Source organism: Tachypleus tridentatus, chromosome 13, assembly GCF_004210375.1.
Source record: "Tachypleus tridentatus isolate NWPU-2018 chromosome 13, ASM421037v1, whole genome shotgun sequence".
In the NCBI taxonomy this organism is placed as follows: Eukaryota; Metazoa; Arthropoda; class Merostomata; order Xiphosura; family Limulidae; genus Tachypleus; species Tachypleus tridentatus.
The window spans coordinates 213,942,882-213,967,069 of NC_134837.1; the positions used below are offsets into that span (position 1 = coordinate 213,942,882).

Sequence of the window (24,188 nt, forward strand, 5' to 3'; positions counted from 1 at the left end):
CAACTAATAGGAAAATGCCATGCTCATGTGACACACAACCTTCTCTACTGAACATTCACTTTGAAGTGTAGTAAAAGATGTGAGCACAGAAGTGAGGGGAGGCAAGTACCTATCTGAAATACATTTTTAGTATAGCAGAATTATAACTTCTGATACAGTTCTTGCTCCCTTTCACAAGATTAGCTAGAATCCCATGTTGAGAAGGAGGAAAGACCAGTGTAAGAGAACAACAGAAGCACTCCTGGAAGAGTCTGAACGATACTCTTAACCATGAGAAAAGCAGATCTGGAGATCAGAGTTGGGGAACTGCACAACTTTTGAGCCAGGTATAGAAATTCATAAAAGCTCATGGGTTTGATATCACAAAGTGTAGAGTGTTCAGGGCATGTCAGACCATACTTGGCAAATCAAGTACATTCAAAATCTCCTCTATGGAGTACCAGCATACACAGGAGGACAGGATGAAAATGAAACCACCTACAACCAATAAATTGGGGACTAAGATCTGCACCAATATCTTGGTCAACACAAGGATCAACACCCTACAGCAATCTGAGACTGGCCATCTGGCATCAAAAGGATGGATTTAACTTGTGAGAGGACTTATGTCAGTTGGTTCACTCAAATACAATACCTCAATACTTTGGAACCTATATCCTTGGAGGTAAGGAATGTGTAAGAGGAGGCCATGTCAATCTTAAGCTGATCACATATAAAGTATCAGGAGGTTATATCAACAGGTAGCAAATGGATAAACTCCTCTGACTGAATAAATAGTATCAGGAGGCCACAGAGCACCACTTGTGTGAAAGAGAGGGAATAAACAAAAACCTCTGAAAAAGATGAAAAGGAACAAAACTTACCAGTTAAAGTTACACCATCATCTGTAGTATGGCCACTGATAGAGGATGAAATCCTGATGTGGATGAAAGCATGGAAGAATGGGACATAATGTGAGTGCTCAACATATCAACTTGGAGAATCTCCTTCAACAGGAACCAAGGGAAAATATGAGGTGACAAAGCTGATGAGCAGATACATGTAACATGGTACAAGAGGAAGTAGGCAGAGAGAGGTAGGTCAAATGAATACAATAGGTAAAAGGTAGAAAGGGAAAGTTCATGAATGGAGTAGAACTGCCAGTGAGTGAAAGGATGACATACTCTGAAGGGCAGATGTACATGCAATTTAAAACTACGGGATCCTGATGGGACACTACAATCTATCAAGGTCCAAACAAGAGTGAAGATGGGGGGTAGATCGCAAGAAAATAGGAGAAACAACCATTTCAAGCCACCACAGTCTTAGGAAGCAAGGAATTATCAGAATAAAATAAAAGACACATAGAATAATAAAGAGTATGTGAAAAAGAAATGGCAAATAAACCATATTGGTGAGATCTACAGGCCAAAAGGAAAAGGAAATAGGTCTTAAGGCACAAATCACACTAGAAGCAAGAATAAAGTTGTTCAAATGGAAATAAATTCAGGGCATGGAGAACCACATTAATATCCCACTCCAGAAGAACTGGTCACCTGGGAGACCTCTTAATCCAGAAGGAACACATGAGCATAGTGAGAACAGGTAAACTGAAAACACTATAGTATCTGGAGAAATACATGGTATTGGAAAGGGCTGCTCAATAACCAGAAATTGAAAAGACCAAAGATCCACAGTTGAAGAGTTAGGAGAGTAATTTTGTCACTTGATTCATCAAAGGCTTGGTGGCAGAAGACCTTCCACTTGTGTTGATAAACTTTCATGGAAGATGGACAAATGAAAACAGCTAACAGGGAGGCAACTCAATGATTGAAGCTGGGAAACAACATAACAGGGACAGGAAGTGAAAGTAGTAGACATTGGAGCCTCAAAAAACAGGGCTGTGCTGGGCAACAGGATGCAGTCAGTACGACCTGACAAAGAATGGAGCATACCAGAGAAATCACCCAAAGAAGTAAACAGACTGAAGATAGAGTAAAGAGCTTAAAGATGTTAGACAAGTGACAAAAAGAGAGGCAACCTGCTATTGAAGCCTGTAACAAATGCATCCAAATGAGGGAGACCCCAAAGGAGACAAAGGTCTCTGAAAATGAGTGAATCTAATGACCATTTAATGGGAAAGATTGGGTTTGTACATGAAAGACAATCCACTTAAAAAATGAAAACACTCGGCACATGACATTCCAGAAGACAAAGGTGATGTGCCTGGACCAAGTATAGAAAATTCATGGTCCAGCAACAAAGATCTCTGGACTGGGTGCCCCATGGTTGATATAAATTACAACAATAGTTGTTGTTGAAATAAACCATCATCAGACAGTGAGAGAAACAAAAATGAGATAATGATAGACAAACCACCAACTCACAAAGGTTTGTGGTGACCAACCCAAACCTTCTATCTCTGATGGGAAGCTTCTGTGAAAAGACAGGCATCTAGACATGTGGGAGGAAGTGGCATACCCACCAATATATGAACTGTGTTAAGTCATCACAGCAGATCAACTCTCAGGGAAGGAAGAAGGTAAATGGTGGCAGAAGAAAACTAATGCAGTCATAGAAAACTACATTCCTGAAAGCTGAGAAAGCATGGCAAACTAAATTATCCACAGAACTAAGGCATAAAGGAGAAGGAAGAGCTTGCTTGATGTTAGTGTTGAAGAACACCTCCAACTGTACCAAATACTGCATGGATCAAAGGATTGCCTTAACCAATTTAATCATCAAGTCCACTCAGGCAACCACAGAAAGGTGGTGGAATGTAATTGATTGATTCCTGCTCTTAATGGACTAGAAGTAGCCAGCTGTCCATGTAATAAGTAAATCACAATCCCAGAGTATGAATATGAAAAGCAAAGGCTCAAACTTACCAACAAAGCACGTATGGAGCCAAGGAAAATCCAAAGGGGAGAGCCCTAAATTGGTATACCATCCCGAGATGAACAAACCAAAGATAACATTTGAATTAACTGTATATCAGGATGTATAGATAGACATTCGAGGCATCCATCTATTTCATCCACAATCCTGGAGAAAACACACATCTTAGGGTGCAAAAGGACTCCACAGAGAACTTCAGGAGCAAAATGAAGTGGCTGAAGCACAACAAACTGATGGCTAGTCATCAATCTCCAGTTTTCTTGGGATCACAAAAAGATGGGAGTAAACACCTTCTAATGGCTGGTAATAGCCTGTTACAAAAGCAATTCCTAAACCATCTTTTACAGACACTAGTGAGTCATAAAATTCAGAAGAGGAAGAAACGAAATGAGGTAGGGAAATAACAGTAAGAAGAAGTCCCTCTGATAAAACCTTTGTCACCCTACTGGAACTCAACAAAAGGAAGAAACCCAACAGTGAAGCTCCCACTGGGTAGTCACAATGATACCAGAGATGATGAATGATACATCAGCAATAGCCTTAATGAGAATAAGTACCCAGATTTGGAGGAATGGGAAAAGAATGAAGAACAGGAGAGAGGAAAATGAGCCATGGAAGGCTCAAGTTGAAACAAATGGAATGGACTGTTGTTAGGCAGGTGCTACTCATGGCTCGATATTACCAAGGACTATATCAAAGACATAATGTTAGATAATAGGAGCAAGATGTAAGACTCTGAGATAAGTGGAGGGCCAATCAACTTGAACCAAAATATAGCTCATATCTATAAGCTCCCAAGAATAAAGAGTCAAAAATAATGAAGGTGAAGGTTATTATCAGAAAATCACTAGAGGTTTCTGTGGAGAGCCTCCAAGAAGAGATGGATGAAAGACAGATATTGAAGGATAGTGAGAAAAGTAACAAGAAGCTGAGAATATTGAGCATGGGTACAGGTAACATTAGATTTGGAAGACAACCTCCAAACATGTAAAAAAGAAACCCAACAACTGATGATCCAAAAATATATATTCCACCTGATGATAAGCTAGGGTGTGCTGATCTGAGGCTCACGGAAGGCATAGCATACTGGTCCCTTGAGCTAACTGGAAAAGAAGGTAAACAGCATGAACCCGATTATCAGAAGAGGGAGGAAAACCAATAAGGAATGAGAAGAATGCTCATGTAACAAAGAAGGACAAGAAAGGAATAAGAAATAGAAAACAAAGCATCACAAACCTTGGATACAAAATCCATTAATGCCAAAAAAGGCCTTCTGAAATCTTCAGGCTGAAACCCCCCAAAAAAGAACACTATACTTTGAAAGAAGAAAAATAAAAGATCAAAATTGTCACTCCTTTGAAGAATGTTAGCTGATTGAAAAGGAGCAACAGAATCTTCAAGGTGCAAAGAGTGGCCCAAGTAGTATTGAATATCCCAATGGATAAATTTAGAAAGATCCACTATCAGGTTGCTTGCACCCAAGGCTTGAGACAGAAGATATGTCATCAGCACGATCTACGAAGTCATAACATTGACTCTGGAATTCCTATTTTACGAAACTGCACAAAGAAAACTAGTGTAGAAAAGCAACTAATATGAACTTGATAGGTTAAAGGTAACATACAACCAAAGTTCAAGATCACTTTAAATGAAAGTCAAAATATGTCACAAAAGAAATCACAAAGCACAAATAAAAATGCCTGAACTCAAAAGCAGCCAAAAATGAAGTGAAGGTTCAGTAAAGGAGTGTACAGGAAGTCAATCGTGCCACGTGAAAATGTCATGCTCCTATTGGTTAAGAAGTGATGTGCAATGATTTGTATGAGTGAAACACGTTGGGTGGGAAGAAGACTTTTGGCATATATAAAGAACGCATTTGCACACTGATGGCAGCACTGTACATAAACAGTTAATCTTGTGAGAGGAAGGTAAGTACCATATTAGAAGTGTTTTTTAAAAATTTTGAACTTTTCAAACTAAACTGCAATATAAAACTTAAATGCTGCATATGGCCAGTGAAGACTTCACAATATAATTGTTGAATATCTCTTAATCCTTTGGTTGCTATAATTAGATTTATCTGATTAGACATTTATAGCCATTTGGTGTGACAAGTCGATTTGCCCACAATGTTGCAAACATTTTCCCTCATAGTGTGACAATTGGGATACTCACGTATCTTTGAATTTCCTGCCCAGTACTGCATGTGCATACTTCACTAGTTGCACTTTTTCTCAGTGTGTGTTTGTACATCAATGAGTAAAAAAGCCCAACTAGTGGATTTTGATATTGAAAAAAGTACTTAAAAATGTGAAATTCTAAATTTCATTTGTTAATGGATAACTGACACTTTTTGAGAATCCACCCAAAATTTAATTATGCATTCAAATGTTTACAATTCAGTACTATATTTTGGAAATTTCTAGACTGCAACATTTAGATTGAAGTACAGGTTATTATGGCATTTAATGTGATACCTTAGTTTTAAGTTTGAAACAACAGAACTAGTTGTCATCTGGTTGCTTGTTAAAGAAGTAATTTGTAAGTCTTGGAATTTCATGATATTTTCCTTCAACAAAATCAAAATAGTGTTTCAAACACAAAGGCATGTTATTTAAGTTTAATAACACATTGTTTTCTATTGGGTTGAGGAATAATTCGTGAGTGTTTTTTCAAGTTAAAAAAATATATTCATAAATGAAACGCTTTTGCAAAATATTTCATGTCATTTGGTAGATATTTTTTTGCTCTAATAGATGGTGTGTTTGATTTTCATATGTCTTTAATTTTTGCTTTCATTTTCAGCTCATTAAATGGAATGTCAAGTGGACAAAATGGAGCATTTTCGACACCATCTGCTTTTCGCATTTAATTTCTTGCAATTTCGTTTAAAACAATGCATACTATATACCTAGGTATTACATGAAATAAAGTATCATAATAAATGTTTGGGTGTAATGTGTTCATGCATTGAAGTATTGTATAGTCTTGCATGTAATGCTTGAATGAAATTATTTAAAAACGCTCATGAATTATTCCTCAACCTAATAATATTGTTCATGAACATTATTTGTTCACATACAGTTTTGTTGTTCCTTTATTGTAAGAAGTTTATCTTTTGTATATTAATGCAAGGATGTTCACCAACCACATTCTACAGTGACAAAAACAAGAGAAATGTACCAAGGCTTTTTGTCTTTACACTTCTGAGATTTTATGCAAAACTTTTGTACTTATATCTCTTGAGTACGTCCTTGACATGCCGGTTGTAGTTTTTGTACCATACACCTACAACATATATTTTTTCTAACCTTGTTTGTCTTCACATCCCCAGAGATTTCATCAACAAGGAATTTGGTTCCTTTCTGATTAGGTTGCTGCACAATGCTATAGTGAACCAATCCATTATGTCCTTTATCCTGATCATTAGCTTTAACCTGTAAAGAGGACCAGAGGAAGAGTACAGCAGCAAGATCAACTTGTCTTGTTTTTATAAGAGATTTATAATACAATGCAAATGAACATCAAACCTTGTATTCTTAGATACATCAGGTTTTAAGCAGAATCAGAAATTAGGTAAAAAAACTGTGTATTAGTCTAAAGTAATGGTGCAAAAACAAGTTGACTAATCACTATAAAACTCTTTTATAGTTTGTCTTCAAACTTACAGATTTCTTCATTGAGAGTTTCTTTCCAGTTAAAACATTGCTTTATTCACATGAAAAGAATCAGTGAACATAATTAAAAACACACTTAAATCCACGAGGTAAGAGACACCTACAGTGATGATAATAGTGCCACTTGGTGCTCCCTCCTCAACAGTTGGTAAATAGTTATCACATTCCTCAAATTCTGGTTTGTTATCATTAACATCAGTAATAAACACAACAACTAAGGCTGTACTTGTGTGTGGTGTTAAGCTGCCATCTTTGCAGCATGACCCGTCATCCTGGGCAGTGACATTTAACTCATACTTGTCTTTGTCTAACTGGATGTGCCCATTAATCAGACGTATTACACCTGAAAAGAAACAATCAAACTAAAGATACTGAAACAACAACAAAAGCAGATTCATTTTTATGTAAAAAACAAAACAAAAAGGAATATTAGGATGGCTATAACAGAGAGACACTGTTATTTAAAAGACAGTATTGATGCTTTCTTTCCCAAACTTATTACTTGCTTAAAACATGTTGGAGCTCATAAAAGTTCAATCTGTAGAAACCAAATCTATAATGATTTTCATATATTTAATATTCCTTTTTTAAATTGGATTTTACTTTCAGAGGTTAAATATCAAACATGTAAGGAAACAGAGACAAAAGAAACCATAAATTATTTAGAAACTATAAAAACATTATGAACATACAAGGATTAAACCATGTTTATTCTCAAAGGTATCATTAATGAACAAAACGAAGAGTCGTCAAAAACTAGCGGAAACCAGGTTTAAAGAACAAAAGTAATAAGTGCTTTCTTTCTGTCATTATATTTGATTTTATTCTGTTTTCACTCAGGTTTGACATTTTCTCTTCTGGGAGAAATGTAATTTTCTCTATTGCTGGAAAGTAATACAGTTGTAAAGCACTTACTAACACTAATGTAATCACAATTCATTAAAATCTCCAACTGAAGTAAAAAAAACAAAAACAATAATAGAATGCATGATGAATAATTGTAATATAATAAACTGTAAGAGTTGAACTAGAAAACAATTTTCAACTGTGTGTAAAAATTATATACTCCAGTTAACATTACAAATGGGATTAACATGTAATGCATTTGCAATTATTTTTGAAAATGCCTGCAAGTCAATTACATTTAGTCTATAAGCGTGTGTTAAAATTGAACAGGTGAGAAAAAATCATTCTAAAAGCTCTCCTTCTCCAACAGTATTAATGTTACTTTACAATATGATTTTAACAATAATCAATCACATTTCTAAATGCAAAATGCTTATGGCTAACATGACTTTTCAGTTTTACAGTTAACTAAATTTCTCACCACAGAGAGAAAACAAAACTGAATTCTCATTTTGTTCTACACTTTCATTAGTAAACAGGTAATAAATAAATGTCATCCAAAAGGTTTTGTAATCCATGGATATTGTATTAAAGAGGTTTAACTAAGTCCTGTCCTAGTTGTGAGATTTTGTTAACACATATCTAATAACTCCACACTATTCATCAAGTTTTATATTTAATATACATTAAGATCAAGAAATTTTCATCATTTTGATTAATTTAATAACTAACAACTTCATACTGGAGAGAATGTTTTGCATTCACTGCACATTTATATCAGAAAAAAATATCCATGACAGAGACTACCTGTACGTTCTTCAATCTGAAACATGCCAGACACAGTTCCACCTCCAACAAAGCCAAAGTGGATATTATCCCCATCCTTATCACTAGCCACAACTGTGGTCACTAAGGTGTTAGGTCCTGCATTTTCATCCACATTTGGGGTGTAAACATCTTGACTGAACTTGGGGAACTCATCGTTCTTGTTTTCTGTGTAGATCCGCACAGTAGCAGTTCCAGTGAGCTGGGGATCCCCATGGTCAGTGGCCTCCACCGTAAGCTCATAGGTATTGTTTACATCTGCATCTAACCGCTTATTAGAATATATGATTCCTCTATTGTCAATTGTGAAGTCTACACTTTGAATGGTGTACATTATTTCAGCATTTTCATAGGCATCCAAATCTGAAGCAGATACTAAAGGAAAATGGAACATCTCAAAATACATCCAGAAACATAAAATGGAGGAGTCAAATTACTCACTTTTAATTAATTTACAGCTATAGCTCTTACATAAATACTGGTCAAATAACTTAAATATTAAAGTAAATACCAAAGTACTAGCTATGGCTTTTTAATTAATTTCTAGGCCTAAAATTTACCTTTCTCATTGTACACAGATGAATTTTGGAATTACATCCCTATTATCAGACTTCTAAATAATTAAGTTTTTCAACTTTTCAATAGACAATAAAAATCTCTATTTATTGTGATAGCCTTATATTTCTTACATTTTAACATATCTTGTAAATATTATATCAGTATTAATATAACATTAATTTAATGGTTTTATGCTCTTAACGCAATGATTCCATCAAAGGTGAGTGGCAATATAGTTGTTTTTTGTAGCCAAGAGTAAGGATTTTTACAAACAAAATTAATATAATGGCTTCTAAAATAATATGGAGAAGAGCAATAGTGTATTATTTATTTTTTTATTTTAATGTAATTAAGCCTCAGTATCTTCAGTTCAGATAATAGCATTGACAAATAAATATGACCATATTTAACCAATTTTTGACTGTTCATAAACCCAACTCTCATTCTGTAAACAGACTGTTGACAGCTCACTTCAAAAGTTTTTAATCACAAAAGAAAATGAGACCAAAGTTTTTTGACAAACTTGCATAAATCTACCTATAGATATAGGTGTGTGTGTGTGTGTTATTGCACAATGTTTACACATATTTGGTGTGGCTACATCACTATTAAAGCAGTATTACTTTTAATTCCATACATAGAAAATCAAGTTCCAATATCTGATGAAAATTGACTTTAAATATTTCAACAGCATCTCCACTTTATTAATGACTTCTCTACAGGTTGTGTATCATAACATAAAACCAAAGGAAGAATTATACAATTACATTTCTTCAATATAGTAAATACACATTCCACCCAAGTATTAAGCAGAGTCTCACAAAAACAGTATTACACTATAAATAAACCATACACTAAACAAACTAAATTTAGTGACCACATCATAAAAGACTGTGTCTAACTGAAAGATAAGTAGCTGATGAAAGGATGAACGGAAAGGTAAACAATAGAAGGTATAACTCTCTAACATAAAAATTATGTCCAATTTCCATATATATATATATATTTGTATGTTCACAACTAGTTATTCATACCTTGTAGAATTGAAGTTCCAGGTGGAATGTCTTCATCTATATTATGAGCCTGATAATCAGGCAGCTCAAAGCGTGGGGAGTTGTCATTTACATCATTAACTGTAATTGTTAACTAAAATTATAAGAAAAATAAATCTCATTTAAGTCTCACCAAACCATTCACTATCTTTATTCCAATACAAGAACAGTAAGAAACTCTTCTATTAAATTCATGACTGTGAATTACATCTCTGTTAAAACTAAAACTCAATTTTAAATCCAGAACAATTTTATGCATTGAATTATGCATGCATGCTCATATTTTGTACTTTCCTGTTTATAGAACCATATTCTTTTCAGACCCATTTTCCAATCTACTTCACAATAACAGCATAATAGAGAGATATATATATACTTTATTTTCATGTTAAATTTATAACTAAACTATTCCATGGTCACCTTTAATGGAATTTACTGACTGCATAAGCAATTGCAACCTGAAACAAAATTTAATTTAATGATCTGATTTTCAATTTCTCTTATAGGGGATAGTTTACGACACAAAATGACTTGAACATTCCAGAAATGTTATACTTTATTGTCTTGACCGTAAAATCAGTAAAAGGTCTGACCAGTTGGTAATAGTAATGTTATTGTGCTTCAATACTTAACTTTTTTTCATATCTTAGTCCACTTTTAACTCAACACCACAATCTCTATTATCTTATCTGCTCAGTATATTTAACATATATAAGTACTTTTTACACACAATGGTTTAAAAGATGAAGCAACAGCACACCTAAATGATGAACATTATATGTGATTTCTCTATTGCACATTAATAAGTTGTCAGCAAAATATTAAAAAAGGGTTCATACCAATCTTTGTTAAGTCCATGAGAAAAGACATTAGTGAATCCTTTTTAAATACTTTCTAGTAAAACAATTAATGCTTAAATGTATTTTATGGACATAAAAGAAATTATTTGAGATCCCTTTTTCAATATTTTCTGAATCATGTTGCTTTTCTACTGGATCCCTGTTTTATTGGACACTCCAGAACAGAAGCATTTATAAATTTATTAATCTTTTGAACAAAACATTCACACTTACTATAAAACCTAAATAAATAAAAAGGAAAGTTGATATTAATTTTTTAAAAAAACTTAAAACTGGTCTACCTTATAAATGATAAATTTAATGTGTTTTTTTTCATGCTTTTCCAAGCTTAGGAATCTTGAAAAAAAAAATTCCTTAATATATGTTGCTATGATTAACATAGAAAGGAAGCAAAAGCATTAAGTAGAAAGTTGGTTTGAAATGAAGTTAAAAATTGAAAATAGTTATATGACTGGTGAATTAATAGAATGATCACTACAAGAATGTACATTTTTTTTTTACCCAGCTATTTTTCATTCAAAACAAATAAGGTTTCTGAGAAAACTTCTTTTGATAACTATATTAGAGATGAGTACTTACACGTAGTGGTTTTTACTTACATCAACAGATGTTGAAAATCCTCCAGAGTCTTCTGTTGCCGTAACAACCAGGGAGTATTTTTTTGGCTGACGGAGATCTTCATAATCTAAATCTTTAGCCAATTTGACAATACCAATACTAGGTTCAATGTTAAAAGTTCCTGCTCCAGATCCTTTAGCACGTAAAGTATATCGAATCTGTCGGTCTGCAAATGACTTAGCTTTCACCTCAATAACACTGCAAGAAAAATTGTCTGATTTCCAGCTAATATTTTTCAATAGAATTACAAATGTTGCACCATACATTAACAGTAAAAAGTTAAACTTGAACTTAATATTTAATTAGCTGTAATCACAAAGTTCTGAAACCAATCTTAAGAGTTTTTAACCTACCTTCCTTTGAAATGAACTTTCTTTTAGTTGTTGTTCTACACACACATAAGTTACCACAATCCCAATTATATTGGTGGTGCATGTAGGGTCTAATGATATAGAGTAAGGTAGATCAGAGGAGCTAATTAGTAAGTACAAGTTGATGATACAGACATTCAAAGAAAAAGCCATAACTTAAATTACCATCCAGAATTAATTGTGAGGATGAAGTTATAAGTAGGTCGCTAGGACTAAATGCTTGTTTTAGATAAGTATTTAAGGATGAGCAGGTAGGCTGGTTGGATTTATTGGACCAGTTTAGTGAAAGAAAGAAGTGTTTAAGAATGGATGATTCACATTTACATAGCTGGCTTGTTAGCTAAGGCTATTAACTCAGCTGTAAGGGAAGTTTTAAACAAGGACAAGACAATAGTGAGGATAAGGAAATCTAAATTAAAAAAAAATAAGAGGCAGAGAAAAGATTAGCATAGGAAATGAGTAAAGAAACAGTTATAAGGACAGGCTCAATTGTTACTGTTCTAATGTTAGAAGTACAAGAAATATAATACTTTAGAGCATTAATATGAATGGTGGATTCTGATGTGATGGAAATATCTGAAACATGCTTAAACATAGATGATTTTGACAACATAAATTTCTTTGAAATACAGGGTTATTAGATAATAGTAATAGGGATAGAGTATCAAAGAGCGGGGATGACTTTATACGCAAAATGCGAGTTAATTCGTGCTAACTTGAGGATATCACAAATAACAACAAAAAGGGTAAATACATTTGGGTTTATAAAAGGAAAAGGTTTTTATTGGGAATTTGTTATGGATCACAAAAAAATACTGATGAAATTAGTGAGAAAATCTACAATGTTATTAAGATTTCAGCTGTTTGTAAGATCATAATTATGGACAATTTTAATTTCAGACATACAGATTATGAAATGGTAGAGTCAAACCATGAGTTAAAAAGGTTTTGGGAAACTGTTCAAGATGACTTTTTCCACCAATCAGTCAAGGAACATACTAGAAACAATGCTATTTTAGATTTATTGTTAACTTCAAATACAGAAATGATTCAGAGAGTGAAAATGTGAGACATCTGGGTACAAGTGATCATTGCTATATTATGTTTGATGTGTTGCTACATGGGTGCAAGTGATCATTGCTCTATTATGTTTGATGTGTTGCTACATGGGTGCAAGTGATCATTGCTATATTATGTTTGATGTGTTGCTACATGGGTGCAAGTGATCATTGCTATATTATGTTTGATGTGTTGCTACATGGGTGCAAGTGATCATTGCTATATTATGTTTGATGTGTTGCTACATGGGTGCAAGAGATCATTGCTCTATTATGTTTGATGTGTTGCTACATAAGTGAAAGTGATCATTGCTATATTATGTTTGATGTGTTGCTCCATGGGTGCAAGTGATCATTGCTCTATTATGTTTGATATGTTGCTACATGGGTGCAAGTGATCATTGCTCTATTATGTTTGATGTGTTGCTACATGGGTGCAAGTGATCATTGCTATATTATGTTTGATGTGTTGCTACATGGGTGCAAGTGATCATTGCTATATTATGTTTGATGTGTTGCTACATGGGTGCAAGTGATCATTGCTCTATTATGTTTGATATGTTGCTACATGGGTGCAAGTGATCATTGCTATATTATGTTTGATGTGTTGCTACATGGGTGCAAGTGATCATTGCTATATTATGTTTGATGTGTTGCTACATGGGTGCAAGTGATCATTGCTCTATTATGTTTGATGTGTTGCTACATGGGTGCAAGTGATCATTGCTATATTATGTTTGATGTGTTGCTACATGGGTGCAAGTGATCATTGCTATATTATGTTTGATGTGTTGCTACATGGGTGCAAGTGCTCATTGCTATATTATGTTTGATGTGTTGCTACATGGGTGCAAGTGATCATTGCTATATTATGTTTGATGTGTTGCTACATGGGTGCAAGAAATCATTGCTCTATTATGTTTGATGTGTTGCTACATAAGTGCAAGTGATCATTGATATATTATGTTTGATGTGTTGCTACATGGGTGCAAGTGATCATTGCTATATTATGTTTGATGTGTTGCTACATGGGTGCAAGTGATCATTGCTATATTATGTTTGATGTGTTGCTACATGGGTGCAAGTGATCATTGCTATATTATGTTTGATGTGTTGCTACATGGGTGCAAGTGATCATTGCTCTATTATGTTTGATATGTTGCTACATGGGTGCAAGTGATCATTGCTCTATTATGTTTGATGTGTTGCTACATGGGTGCAAGTGATCATTGCTATATTATGTTTGATGTGTTGCTACATGGGTGCAAGTGATCATTGCTATATTATGTTTGATGTGTTGCTCCATGGGTGCAAGTGATCATTGCTCTATTATGTTTGATATGTTGCTACATGGGTGCAAGTGATCATTGCTCTATTATGTTTGATGTGTTGCTACATGGGTGCAAGTGATCATTGCTCTATTATGTTTGATGTGTTGCTACATGGGTGCAAGTGATCATTGCTATATTATGTTTGATATGTTGCTACATGGGTGCAAGTGATCATTGCTATATTATGTTTGATGTGTTGCTACATGGGTGCAAGTGATCATTGCTATATTATGTTTGATGTGTTGCTACATGGGTGCAAGTGATCATTGCTATATTATGTTTGATGTGTTGCTACATGGGTGCAAGTGATCATTGCTATATTATGTTTGATGTGTTGCTACATGGGTGCAAGTGATCATTGCTCTATTATGTTTGATGTGTTGCTACATGGGTGCAAGTGATCATTGCTATATTATGTTTGATGTGTTGCTACATGGGTGCAAGTGATCATTGCTATATTATGTTTGATATGTTGCTACATGGGTGCAAGTGATCATTGCTATTTATGTTTGATGTGTTGCTACATGGGTGCAAGTGATCATTGCTATATTATGTTTGATGTGTTGCTACATGGGTGCAAGTGATCATTGCTATATTATGTTTGATGTGTTGCTACATGGGTACAAGTGGTCATTGCTATATTATGTTTGATGTGTTGCTACATGGGTGCAAGTGATCATTGCTATATTATGTTTGATATGTTGCTGCATGGGTGCAAGTGATCATTGCTCTATTATGTTTGATGTGTTGCTACATGGGTGCAAGTGATCATTGCTCTATTATGTTTGATGTGTTGCTACATGGGTGCAAGTGATCATTGCTATATTATGTTTGATGTGTTGCTACATGGGTGCAAGTGATCATTGCTATATTATGCTTGATGTGTCACTACATGGGTGCAAGTGATCATTGCTATATTATGTTTGATGTGTTGCTACATGGGTGCAAGTGATCATTGCTCTATTATGTTGATGTGTTGCTACATGGGTACAAGTGGTCATTGCTATATTATGTTTGATGTGTTGCTACATGGGTACAAGTGGTCATTGCTATATTATGTTTGATGTGTTGCTACATATGGAGATAAGGAATAATGACACTTTGGTTTCAACTTTGAAACTTAGATGTTTATTGGTTAGTCAACATGGTTTCACTAAAGTAAAAATCTTGCATTACAAATCTTTTAACATGCTTTAAAAAGGTTACTACTTATGTAGAAGAGAGTAAGGGTGTAGGTTTGGTGTAGCTGGATTTTCAGAAAGCATTTGTTGAGGTACCACATAAAAAAGCTGGTTAAAAAAAAGAAAAAATTGTCTCTGCAGAGGATAAATTAGCAAATTGGAGAAAAGAGTGGCTAGATGGAAAAAAGCAGAGGGTTGTTACAAATTCAGTCACACTCGATTAATGCCATAAGTGGCATTAAAACGAGTTTTACAAAAAAATTAATAAATAAATGAATGATAAGAGTTACTAAGTTCATTTTAAAATTAATTTAGTTTGAAGTGTGAAACAGTCAAGATGTCCCCAAAAAGTTATATTACACGAGTCAAAATTCTCCCTTCTTTTTTACTTCTTGGAAATCATCAACTCTAGTTGTATAGTTATAGTAATATTTTCAACATTTTAGCCTAATATGTGTGTTTTCTTATTAAAAACTTCCAATTAAAATTCATGTTTTTAAAAGTGTGTGTGTGTGTGTTTGTGTTTTTATTGTAGCAAAGCCACATCAGGCTATCTGTTGTGTCCACTAAGGGAACTGAAACCCTGATTTTAGCTTTGTTATTCCATAGAGGTACAGCTGTTCCAGTTGGGACTTTTAAAAGAAAATTCTTGGGAAGTTTCCAATGTCTACATTTTCATAAATAGTGTTAAATATGAACACAAATTGTAAAAAAAATACAATATTAATTACTTTATACAACAACTAATCACTGACATCTATTAGTGGCTGCAACAATGATTTTATTTATTTTTTTACTCACTCTGAATCTTTTCTCTGGTTCTCTGGAATGTTAGTTTCATATCTTTCCATATAGAATTGAGGGGCACGTTTCCCTCCCATGATAGATAGTCTCATCTCCGAGGTGGACTGATATTCATGCTTGTTTACTTTTCCATTGCGATCTTCTGCTTTCACATACAAGACATACTCTTTGTCCAACATGAATGGCTCTTTTCCTCGAGTTCTAACCTCACCGGATCGCTCGTCCACTTCAAATCTGCCACCAGCTAAGAAATATTGAATATTCACAGTCCTTAGTTATAATCACGTACACTTGCATTTTAACAAAAGCAAACCCAGTTATTTAAATAAAAGGATGGTGATTTTTCTCCAAAAGAGATTTAATAAATTCGATAATTTTTTGTTACAGTTTATGTAATTTTATTTAATTTTTAAGTAACCTAGAGATTATTAGTACTAATCAAACATTCAGTTAGTTTATTAAAGCAAGAACTGTTCTCATAAAATCTTCTGAAAACAAGACTATAAAAATAATCTTAATATTACATATATTAACGTTTTTCTATAAAGCATGAATAAACTTTAAAAACGTTTTCAGAAACATTTACTTAACTTGCATTTTGTTTGTTTTCTCAACCAAAAGTTCAGTTTTAACCAAATATATTGACTTGTTATGTAATGATAATGATCAGCTATAATTTTCAATATAATAATTGAAATGTTAATTTTGGTTACATTGGGAACCCAAGGTGTATGTGACCTTAATGGGTGAATCTCATATTTCCCAAAAATAAAACTATGCAAAGTATGCATCCAAAAATCTACTTTTAATCTGTGATGTTTTTACAATCTTTAATAATGATCAGGTATCATAAAATGATCTAACAACTACTTATTATAGGTTTTCTAATCTCCAGTGTTTTTATCGTACTATAAAACCAGTTGATGAAAAAATAAAATTGAAAATTAATAGTTAGATTCACCATGCTCTCTTTCCAAGTCTTTTGCTTAAAATTTAGAGGACCATGGGGGAAAAAACAGCTATTTTTACAGTAAACTAAAAAAAATATGTACAGTAATCACACTGTAAATAAAATTGCTTTCCAGTTTTGATGACTGTCAATCTTATGAATGATTAGAAAACCTTTCACCTGAAGGGTCAAAATGTGGATTAAAAATGCATTTCTACCTTCAAGTCAACAGAAAGTCAGTTAATTTAATCAACTAATCTCCCCTAAATTAACATGATGTTTAGGTAAGTTTATAAATTTTACATTTTCTTTCCTTTTCACTCTGGTAAAAATATGTCCTTATATAAGTTTTGATATATTTTAATGTGTTTACAATGTGTTTATTTCCCATTCCCATTCGAACATCATTTACATTCTGTGAGGTCTTATGGTGTGAAGCCAATAGAACACATATAAAATTATTAACTCAACATGATTATCTTGTTGGAGTAATTTCTTTAGATTTCAGACAGTTTCAAAATGTTTCACTGAAAATCTATTGCAATTATAACATTATTAAGATACCTTTTTGTATGTGAATAAAATACCAAACATTTCAATTGTAAAATTAATACTTTCAATAGACTGTATAACAAAAGACTATCTTACTTCTATCTCGAACTAAAACATAATGGATATTGTGATCAGTATCAGGATCTCGAGCCTGAAGCTTAAAAACAGGTGTACCAGGTGCAGCATTGAGTTGGACCACAGACTGCATTGGTAATGGACGATTGATGAAGTAAGGTGGTTCATCGTTAACATCACGGATGTGAATAATAATTCTCTGTCTTTCAGGTTCTGCAAGGTTTAATAAACTCTCAGTCACAAATTATACAAATGGCATGTCTGTCTATTTGACATCAAACCACAAAAGTCTAGCATGGAAAATTTACAATCATAAATGAAATATTAGTTTCAGTTTAACAGTTTTATTATTTCTAATACAATCATCACTTTCCTGTGGATCTTAAATCTTAAACTGTTCATCATTTACTATTGAAATTCTATAATAATACACATACAACTTGCAAAAAAAACTGATTTATAAACAGATGGTAACAAATAACGTTTCAATTTTATGTATTAAGTGACTTTAATAATTTTATGTTAGATCAATTTCACTTGTTTCACAAGTACCTTTAATAGCACGTTAGCAACCAAATCAGTACTTTTCTTTTATCTTATTAACACTATAAAGGTATATTTATTCTTTAAAGAAAATTCACTCTCCGAATATTTAGTGCTGAGCAAAGTAATTACATGCTAATTTTTTTAAATAATATATTTTTAAAACTTAATAGTTTTTCAACGAAACATAATGTTTGCAATACAATTCAAATATTTTAAGCATCACATATAATGCATTATCTACATAAACAACTATTTCTAATTATACACATTTACAAAACTTGGCATTAATTAGCCTCCTGACACTTCTCTCAATATCCTGTGCTAGTAGAACTACAAAATATAAAAATAAATCATTTAACACGTTAATATATTACGAGATTATAAATTTCAAAATTTTAAAATCACCAACACACTTCCATTTATTAACGTTTCACTATAAAACGTACGTCATTCAAAATATAAACATACAAAACGATATTGAACTTCACTTTGCCCAAAGATAAACTATATCACATGAAGTTTCTCTTTGACGTGAGCCCTATAGCAGATACTGCTTTTTCTTTATCTTTTTACAATTCAAGCTGTCCAACTTCGTTCAGGTTAAATTTTTTTAAGCTTTTCTCCCTCTGTAGACCCATAAAACATGTCATTCATCACTGCCGGGCCCAGGTGCTTTTTATCAAATATCGAAGAATAAAGTTTATCATCAGAACAAAACAAGAAGAATTGTTTGTAAAGTGCACATCAATCTGATTTTGTGTTGTGGGACCATTCGCCAATTTACAAATACTTAGATTGGCACAAAATCCATAAATCTCTTTCTCACTTTCTATTTTTTCTTCTTATCAACAAAGGAATGTTATACGGTAGTTGTTTTTTTTTTATTATCGACATCGGTTTGGTATAAACAATACGTAGAAGTTGCTCATAAAACTATTTTTTATCAAATCACATCATTTTAGTTGTTTCACTGTACATAAAAGCATAAACAAAACACAACACACCTTCCCCCCATCTCCATCTTGAAGCAAAATATTACAAAATGGTAATCTAAATACCTTTCTTCTGGAAAAATTCTAAGTCTTAGCTCTCGTCCTTCTGTTATGTGGAAACAAAGGCATTAATTTTATTCTAGTTTTCCTTGGAGATTTTTTTTTTGTCGAGATAGTCGACAGTGAATTTCACATACGTAACTTTTATAGATGTCAGCCTTTAAGAAAGTTTTCGAAATTTGTGCCGAGATACACTTTGACAGAGCAGAAAATATATATATAATCTGCAAACTTGGTATTGTGGTTTATCGAAAAGATATCAGAGTAGTATTTTGACTTAAGAATAAAACAAATAATTGTATATTACTATTAACATTTTTTTTAATCCCACACGAAATGTATTTTAATAATTAATAGAAAATCTCAAATTATTTCCCTTTTTACAATTTTGACTAAAATATTAGTTTTGTAGTTAATCAACTGTAATTCTGTAGCTTTCAAGTGTCCACCAGTGACACAGAAGAATATCTGCCGACTTACAACGCCAGAAACTGAGTTTCGACACTCGCGGTAAACAGAGCACTTATAGCCCATTATCTAGTTTTGTGCTTAATTGCAAATTTACAGTTAGTTTAGAAATTACGTTCATAAAAGTTATTTGTGCGAATATATATTTCCAGTTGTTTATAACATAAGTAAATGTACCAATATTTTTTTCTTAATTCGTTTACTGTAAAGTGAAAAAACAGACGCATAAAATCTGCAGAACTCGACCTATTAGTGAAAGGGTTATTTCAAGACAAACTGGCGCGTAACCATGGCACGAAACTATCAAGTATACAGAGAAAAATGGAGTATAAAATCCTTAGGGTTAGCTAATAACAAAGAGCTTATTTTAAACAAATACAACTTATTTTCAAGGGTTTAAAAGTCTCAAACATAAATATTCGATCGTAACTTTTCGTTAATTAGAAAATATTTAACCAAAACATTTCTAAGCTTATAAAAATGAGGTTTGTGTCATGCAATATCACTATAATGTTTACAGGTTTTATTTCATCTCGAAAAGTAGGAGCGAATCCATAAATATAGGTTTACGATAACAGGTTACAACCGATGCTTAACTTCTTTAAAACAAAAAGTACTGGATCATTGTTGTATTTGGGACGCGAGGATGAGTGAGAAGTGGGCATTTTTGAAAATTTTCAATCTAAGCGTTGTTTTTTTGATTAAAAACGAAACAAAACAGATTACAAATTTCAGATCAGTTCCAGACAGGTTTAAAACGAGATGTTTAGTTTACCGCTAAGGATAATAATAGCGAGATGAGGTTTGAGTTTCGCGCAAAGCTACACAAGGGTTGTCTGCACTAGCCGTTCCTAGTTTAGCAGTGTGAGACTAGAGGGAAAGTAGCTCCTCATGACCATCCACGGCCAACTTTTGGGCTACTCTTTTACCAACGAATATTGGGATTGACCATCACACATCACTTTATAACACCCCCACGGTTGTAAAAAGGGTAAGCATGTTTAGCGTGACCGGGATTCGAACCCGCGACACTCAGATTATGAGTCGAGTGCCTTAACCACCTGGCCATGCCAGGCTCGTTAGATAAGTGTGGCAAAAAAAACAAAAACAGAAGGTCTAAGTTGTCATTTGCCAATCAGGAAAATTATCGGTGATTGTGCAGAATACGTTTCCAAAAATGGTTTAATCGTGTGAAAAACTAAATAAATAATAATAAATTATTGTATATAAAATCTTGTCGTAGTTCAGCCGTATGATCATGGTTACCGAATAAAGTTATATACTTTATATTTTTCTTGTGCCCAGTTCGAATGAAGAAAGGAATGGAATCGATTCTGTAAAACTGGTTTCTACACACGAGTTGATTCTGGTTAAGTGACGACAGACATTACCTTTGATTTTTAGAAACCACTAATTAATGATCGAACTACATCAACTGTAAAAAATTCGCAAACGTTAGGGAACACGAACTTAGTCACATATTTATATCATCGATAAATTGTGAAATGAAAAAGTATCTTCAAAAACAAAACAAAACAAAACAAAATATATGTAATGTCTTGGATTTCACACAGTAAAACTTTTACTTTTGTCTGGAATACTGGGAGTTACGTTTTCTGAAAATACTCATTAAAACATACAGACATTCATGGAACGGGTAACAGTTTTTGGGTTTAGTTTAGTTTTAATCCCTAAACTGTTAAAGAGTTTCAACTATTCATTTTAAAGCGGCCTGAGGCATGGCCAGATGGTTAAGGTACTCGACTCGTATTCCGAGGGTCGCAAATTCGAATCGCTGTCACACCAAAAATGCTTGCCCTTTCAGCCGCGGGCTCGAATCACCGCCATACTAAACATGTTCGCCTTTTCGGCCAATAGGGCATTATAATGTGACGGTCAACTCCATTATTGGCGGTGGATAGTGATGACAATCTGTCCTACCTCTAGTCTTACAATGCTAAAGTGAGACAGCCAGTGCAGATAGCCCTCGTGTAGCTTAGCGCGATATTAAAAACAAACAAACAAATATATTTTTAATTCACTTATCTGCCTGTGTTTAGTAAAATCACTATATTTACTTTATCGACAAATGATAATTTCGCGAAGGATTCGTCCTACTTTTTAAAAAAATCTGAAATGTGTTTAATCTGTAACTAGGAGTTATATTATGATAGTATACTTTATACATACAGTCTTTGCCAAAATGTTCCCATATTTTGTAACAAATAATATCATTATCATTGAGATAGAAGAAAAATATACTTACTGCTGTCAAACTAAGAGATGTATGTTGTATTAAACATCTACATATTGTGTGTATAATGAGACAGGTGTTATGGACATCATGAGCGGTTTATTAGAACATCAAACAATTTTACTAGACACCTGTAGAAAGATGTATAATTCAGCATTTCACCTATCACAACAAAGGATTATCAAAACGTATATAATGATAAATTATAGCTTCAAGTTATTATAAATAGCGTCTGTAACCTTATATTATTTCATCTTAATCATTCAGTACTTGGTTGTACGCTAATAACCTTCACAAGATGACGTGACATGCTATCGATAAAGTTATTGATGCAATCCACTGTGATTTCATCCCAACTTGTCACTAGAAAGTGCTGTAACTCAGTTATAGTAGCTGCCTTAAGGTCGTGGTTAGCAATTTTCCGGCTCAGTGCTGCCCAACAGTTCTCATTGGGATTACAATCTGGAGACTATGTTGGCCATGCTAATCTAGTAACGTCCTTCTAGTGGAGATAATCCGGTAAAATACGTGCATTATGGATAGTATCACTGTCATATGTAGTTATAGTTAAAATCTTACTCTAGCATATGACAGAAATGTCGACTCCATGTAATGTCTATAGGAGATACCATTGACCTTTCCTGGGAGGATGTGAACAACAGTTTTTCCATCTTGATGAATAGTTACCCAAATATGTACTGCACCACCTCGTGCGTATTCCCTGTGAGAAAGACAGTTACCCTCATTTGTTTTCTGGACAAGCGATGAAAAATAATCCTAATATCAGCTTTAAAAGATGACACGTCACCAGTACCCCATTGTAAATTGGCACACTGTCTTACCCAACTAACTCAGTGACGACGATAAATTCTAATTAATATCGGTTTGCAGATAGTCCTTCTAGCAAAATAGCCTTGTTTGGTCAGTCTGTTGTTTACTATTCTTCTTGATATCCAGGAATGAATGCACTCATACCTTTCCTTTTGTAAGATGTTTCAAGACTTCTTTCGACCATGACGTTTTAATCTGATCAAAACACGGTCATCTCGGGCAATATGTTTTCGGCTTTTACCAGCAGTCTTCCCTGGAACAAAGTTTCTCGCAGGTCCACGACATTTCAGGAATCTGGATACAGTATACCGCGGGTACCCTACTGTTCTGACAATGTACGTTTGTTTCATACCATTTCTGGACAGTCGAACAATCTGAAGACCTATAACTTCTGACACGTGACCAATTACAGAGAAATTGCTTGATCAAAGCAATGATTTGTTTCGACAAAAAAGCACGTTCTTTTATACAAAACAGTAGTGTATAAGTGCTTTGAAGAACAAAAGCTTAAACTTATTCAGACCACAATAGCAACACGTACATGTTTGTCCGACAAAAGGCTATTTTCTCTGTTACTACTCGGAAATTTAATCAATAAATACTTCGTGCACGTAGATAATAACATCAATGTATAGCAGGACGTAAACATTTGGGTCAAAATTGTATAAAATCTACAAATTCATTTTTAGAAATTTTGCACAAAACTACACAACAAATATTTGCATCTAATCAACCTTAATTCTGGCCTGATAGACCAGGTGGAAAACAACTAGTCAATCGGGGCCACCACTAATTCCTGAGCAACCTTACCTGATCTAACAGTGAAATTTGACTCTTACACCTACAGTACATCGGAGATCACAGAGTGTGCAGAGCTTTTTTGTAGCCTCAAGCTGTGAACCATGAAACTCTGATTCACAATCCAAACACGCTACTTTTTAGACCCCGCCTTTCTAAATTTAAACATCAATTGCTATATGAAATGTATTATCACACAACAGGCAACAAAACTCACTCCACTGCCAGTGAGGACTGAAGTTTCATGCCAGCCTTGTCGCTTATCGGAGAAGATATTATTGACTAGATTGTACATGAATATTTGGATCAATTCAACAATTATGAGAACTACTTGCATGCACTAATGTAGTAGCGTGTCGTCGCAGCTGCATGTTTGGATCCCCCGCTGAAACAACGGTAAGTCTTCGGATTTAACGCTAAAATCAGGGACTCGATTTCCCTTAGTGGACACAGCAAATAGCCCAATGCGGCTTTTCTACAAGAAAAAACACATAAGACACTCTGCAAGCGTTGGTGAAGGGTGATATGGTGAACACCGTAAATCAGGAAAAAGCCCTTATCAATAAATTGAAGGTAACAGTTAAGAAAGAGACTTCATCAACCTA

At 33.8% G+C, this 24,188-nt stretch overlaps 1 protein-coding gene across 1 annotated transcript in view; it reads right to left on the minus strand.

Annotated features, from left to right (window-relative positions):
- Positions 1-24,188, minus strand: part of LOC143237651 (neural-cadherin-like) — a 436,819-nt gene that overhangs the window by 222,839 nt on the left and 189,792 nt on the right. The window contains exons 3-9 of the mRNA XM_076477141.1: positions 17,656-17,847; positions 16,056-16,302; positions 11,295-11,511; positions 9,818-9,929; positions 8,208-8,600; positions 6,659-6,897; positions 6,189-6,314 (exon numbers count right to left, since the gene is read on the minus strand). Coding sequence (XP_076333256.1) covers positions 6,189-6,314; positions 6,659-6,897; positions 8,208-8,600; positions 9,818-9,929; positions 11,295-11,511; positions 16,056-16,302; positions 17,656-17,847 — 1,526 coding nt within the window. The remainder of the gene's footprint in view (positions 1-6,188; positions 6,315-6,658; positions 6,898-8,207; positions 8,601-9,817; positions 9,930-11,294; positions 11,512-16,055; positions 16,303-17,655; positions 17,848-24,188) is intronic.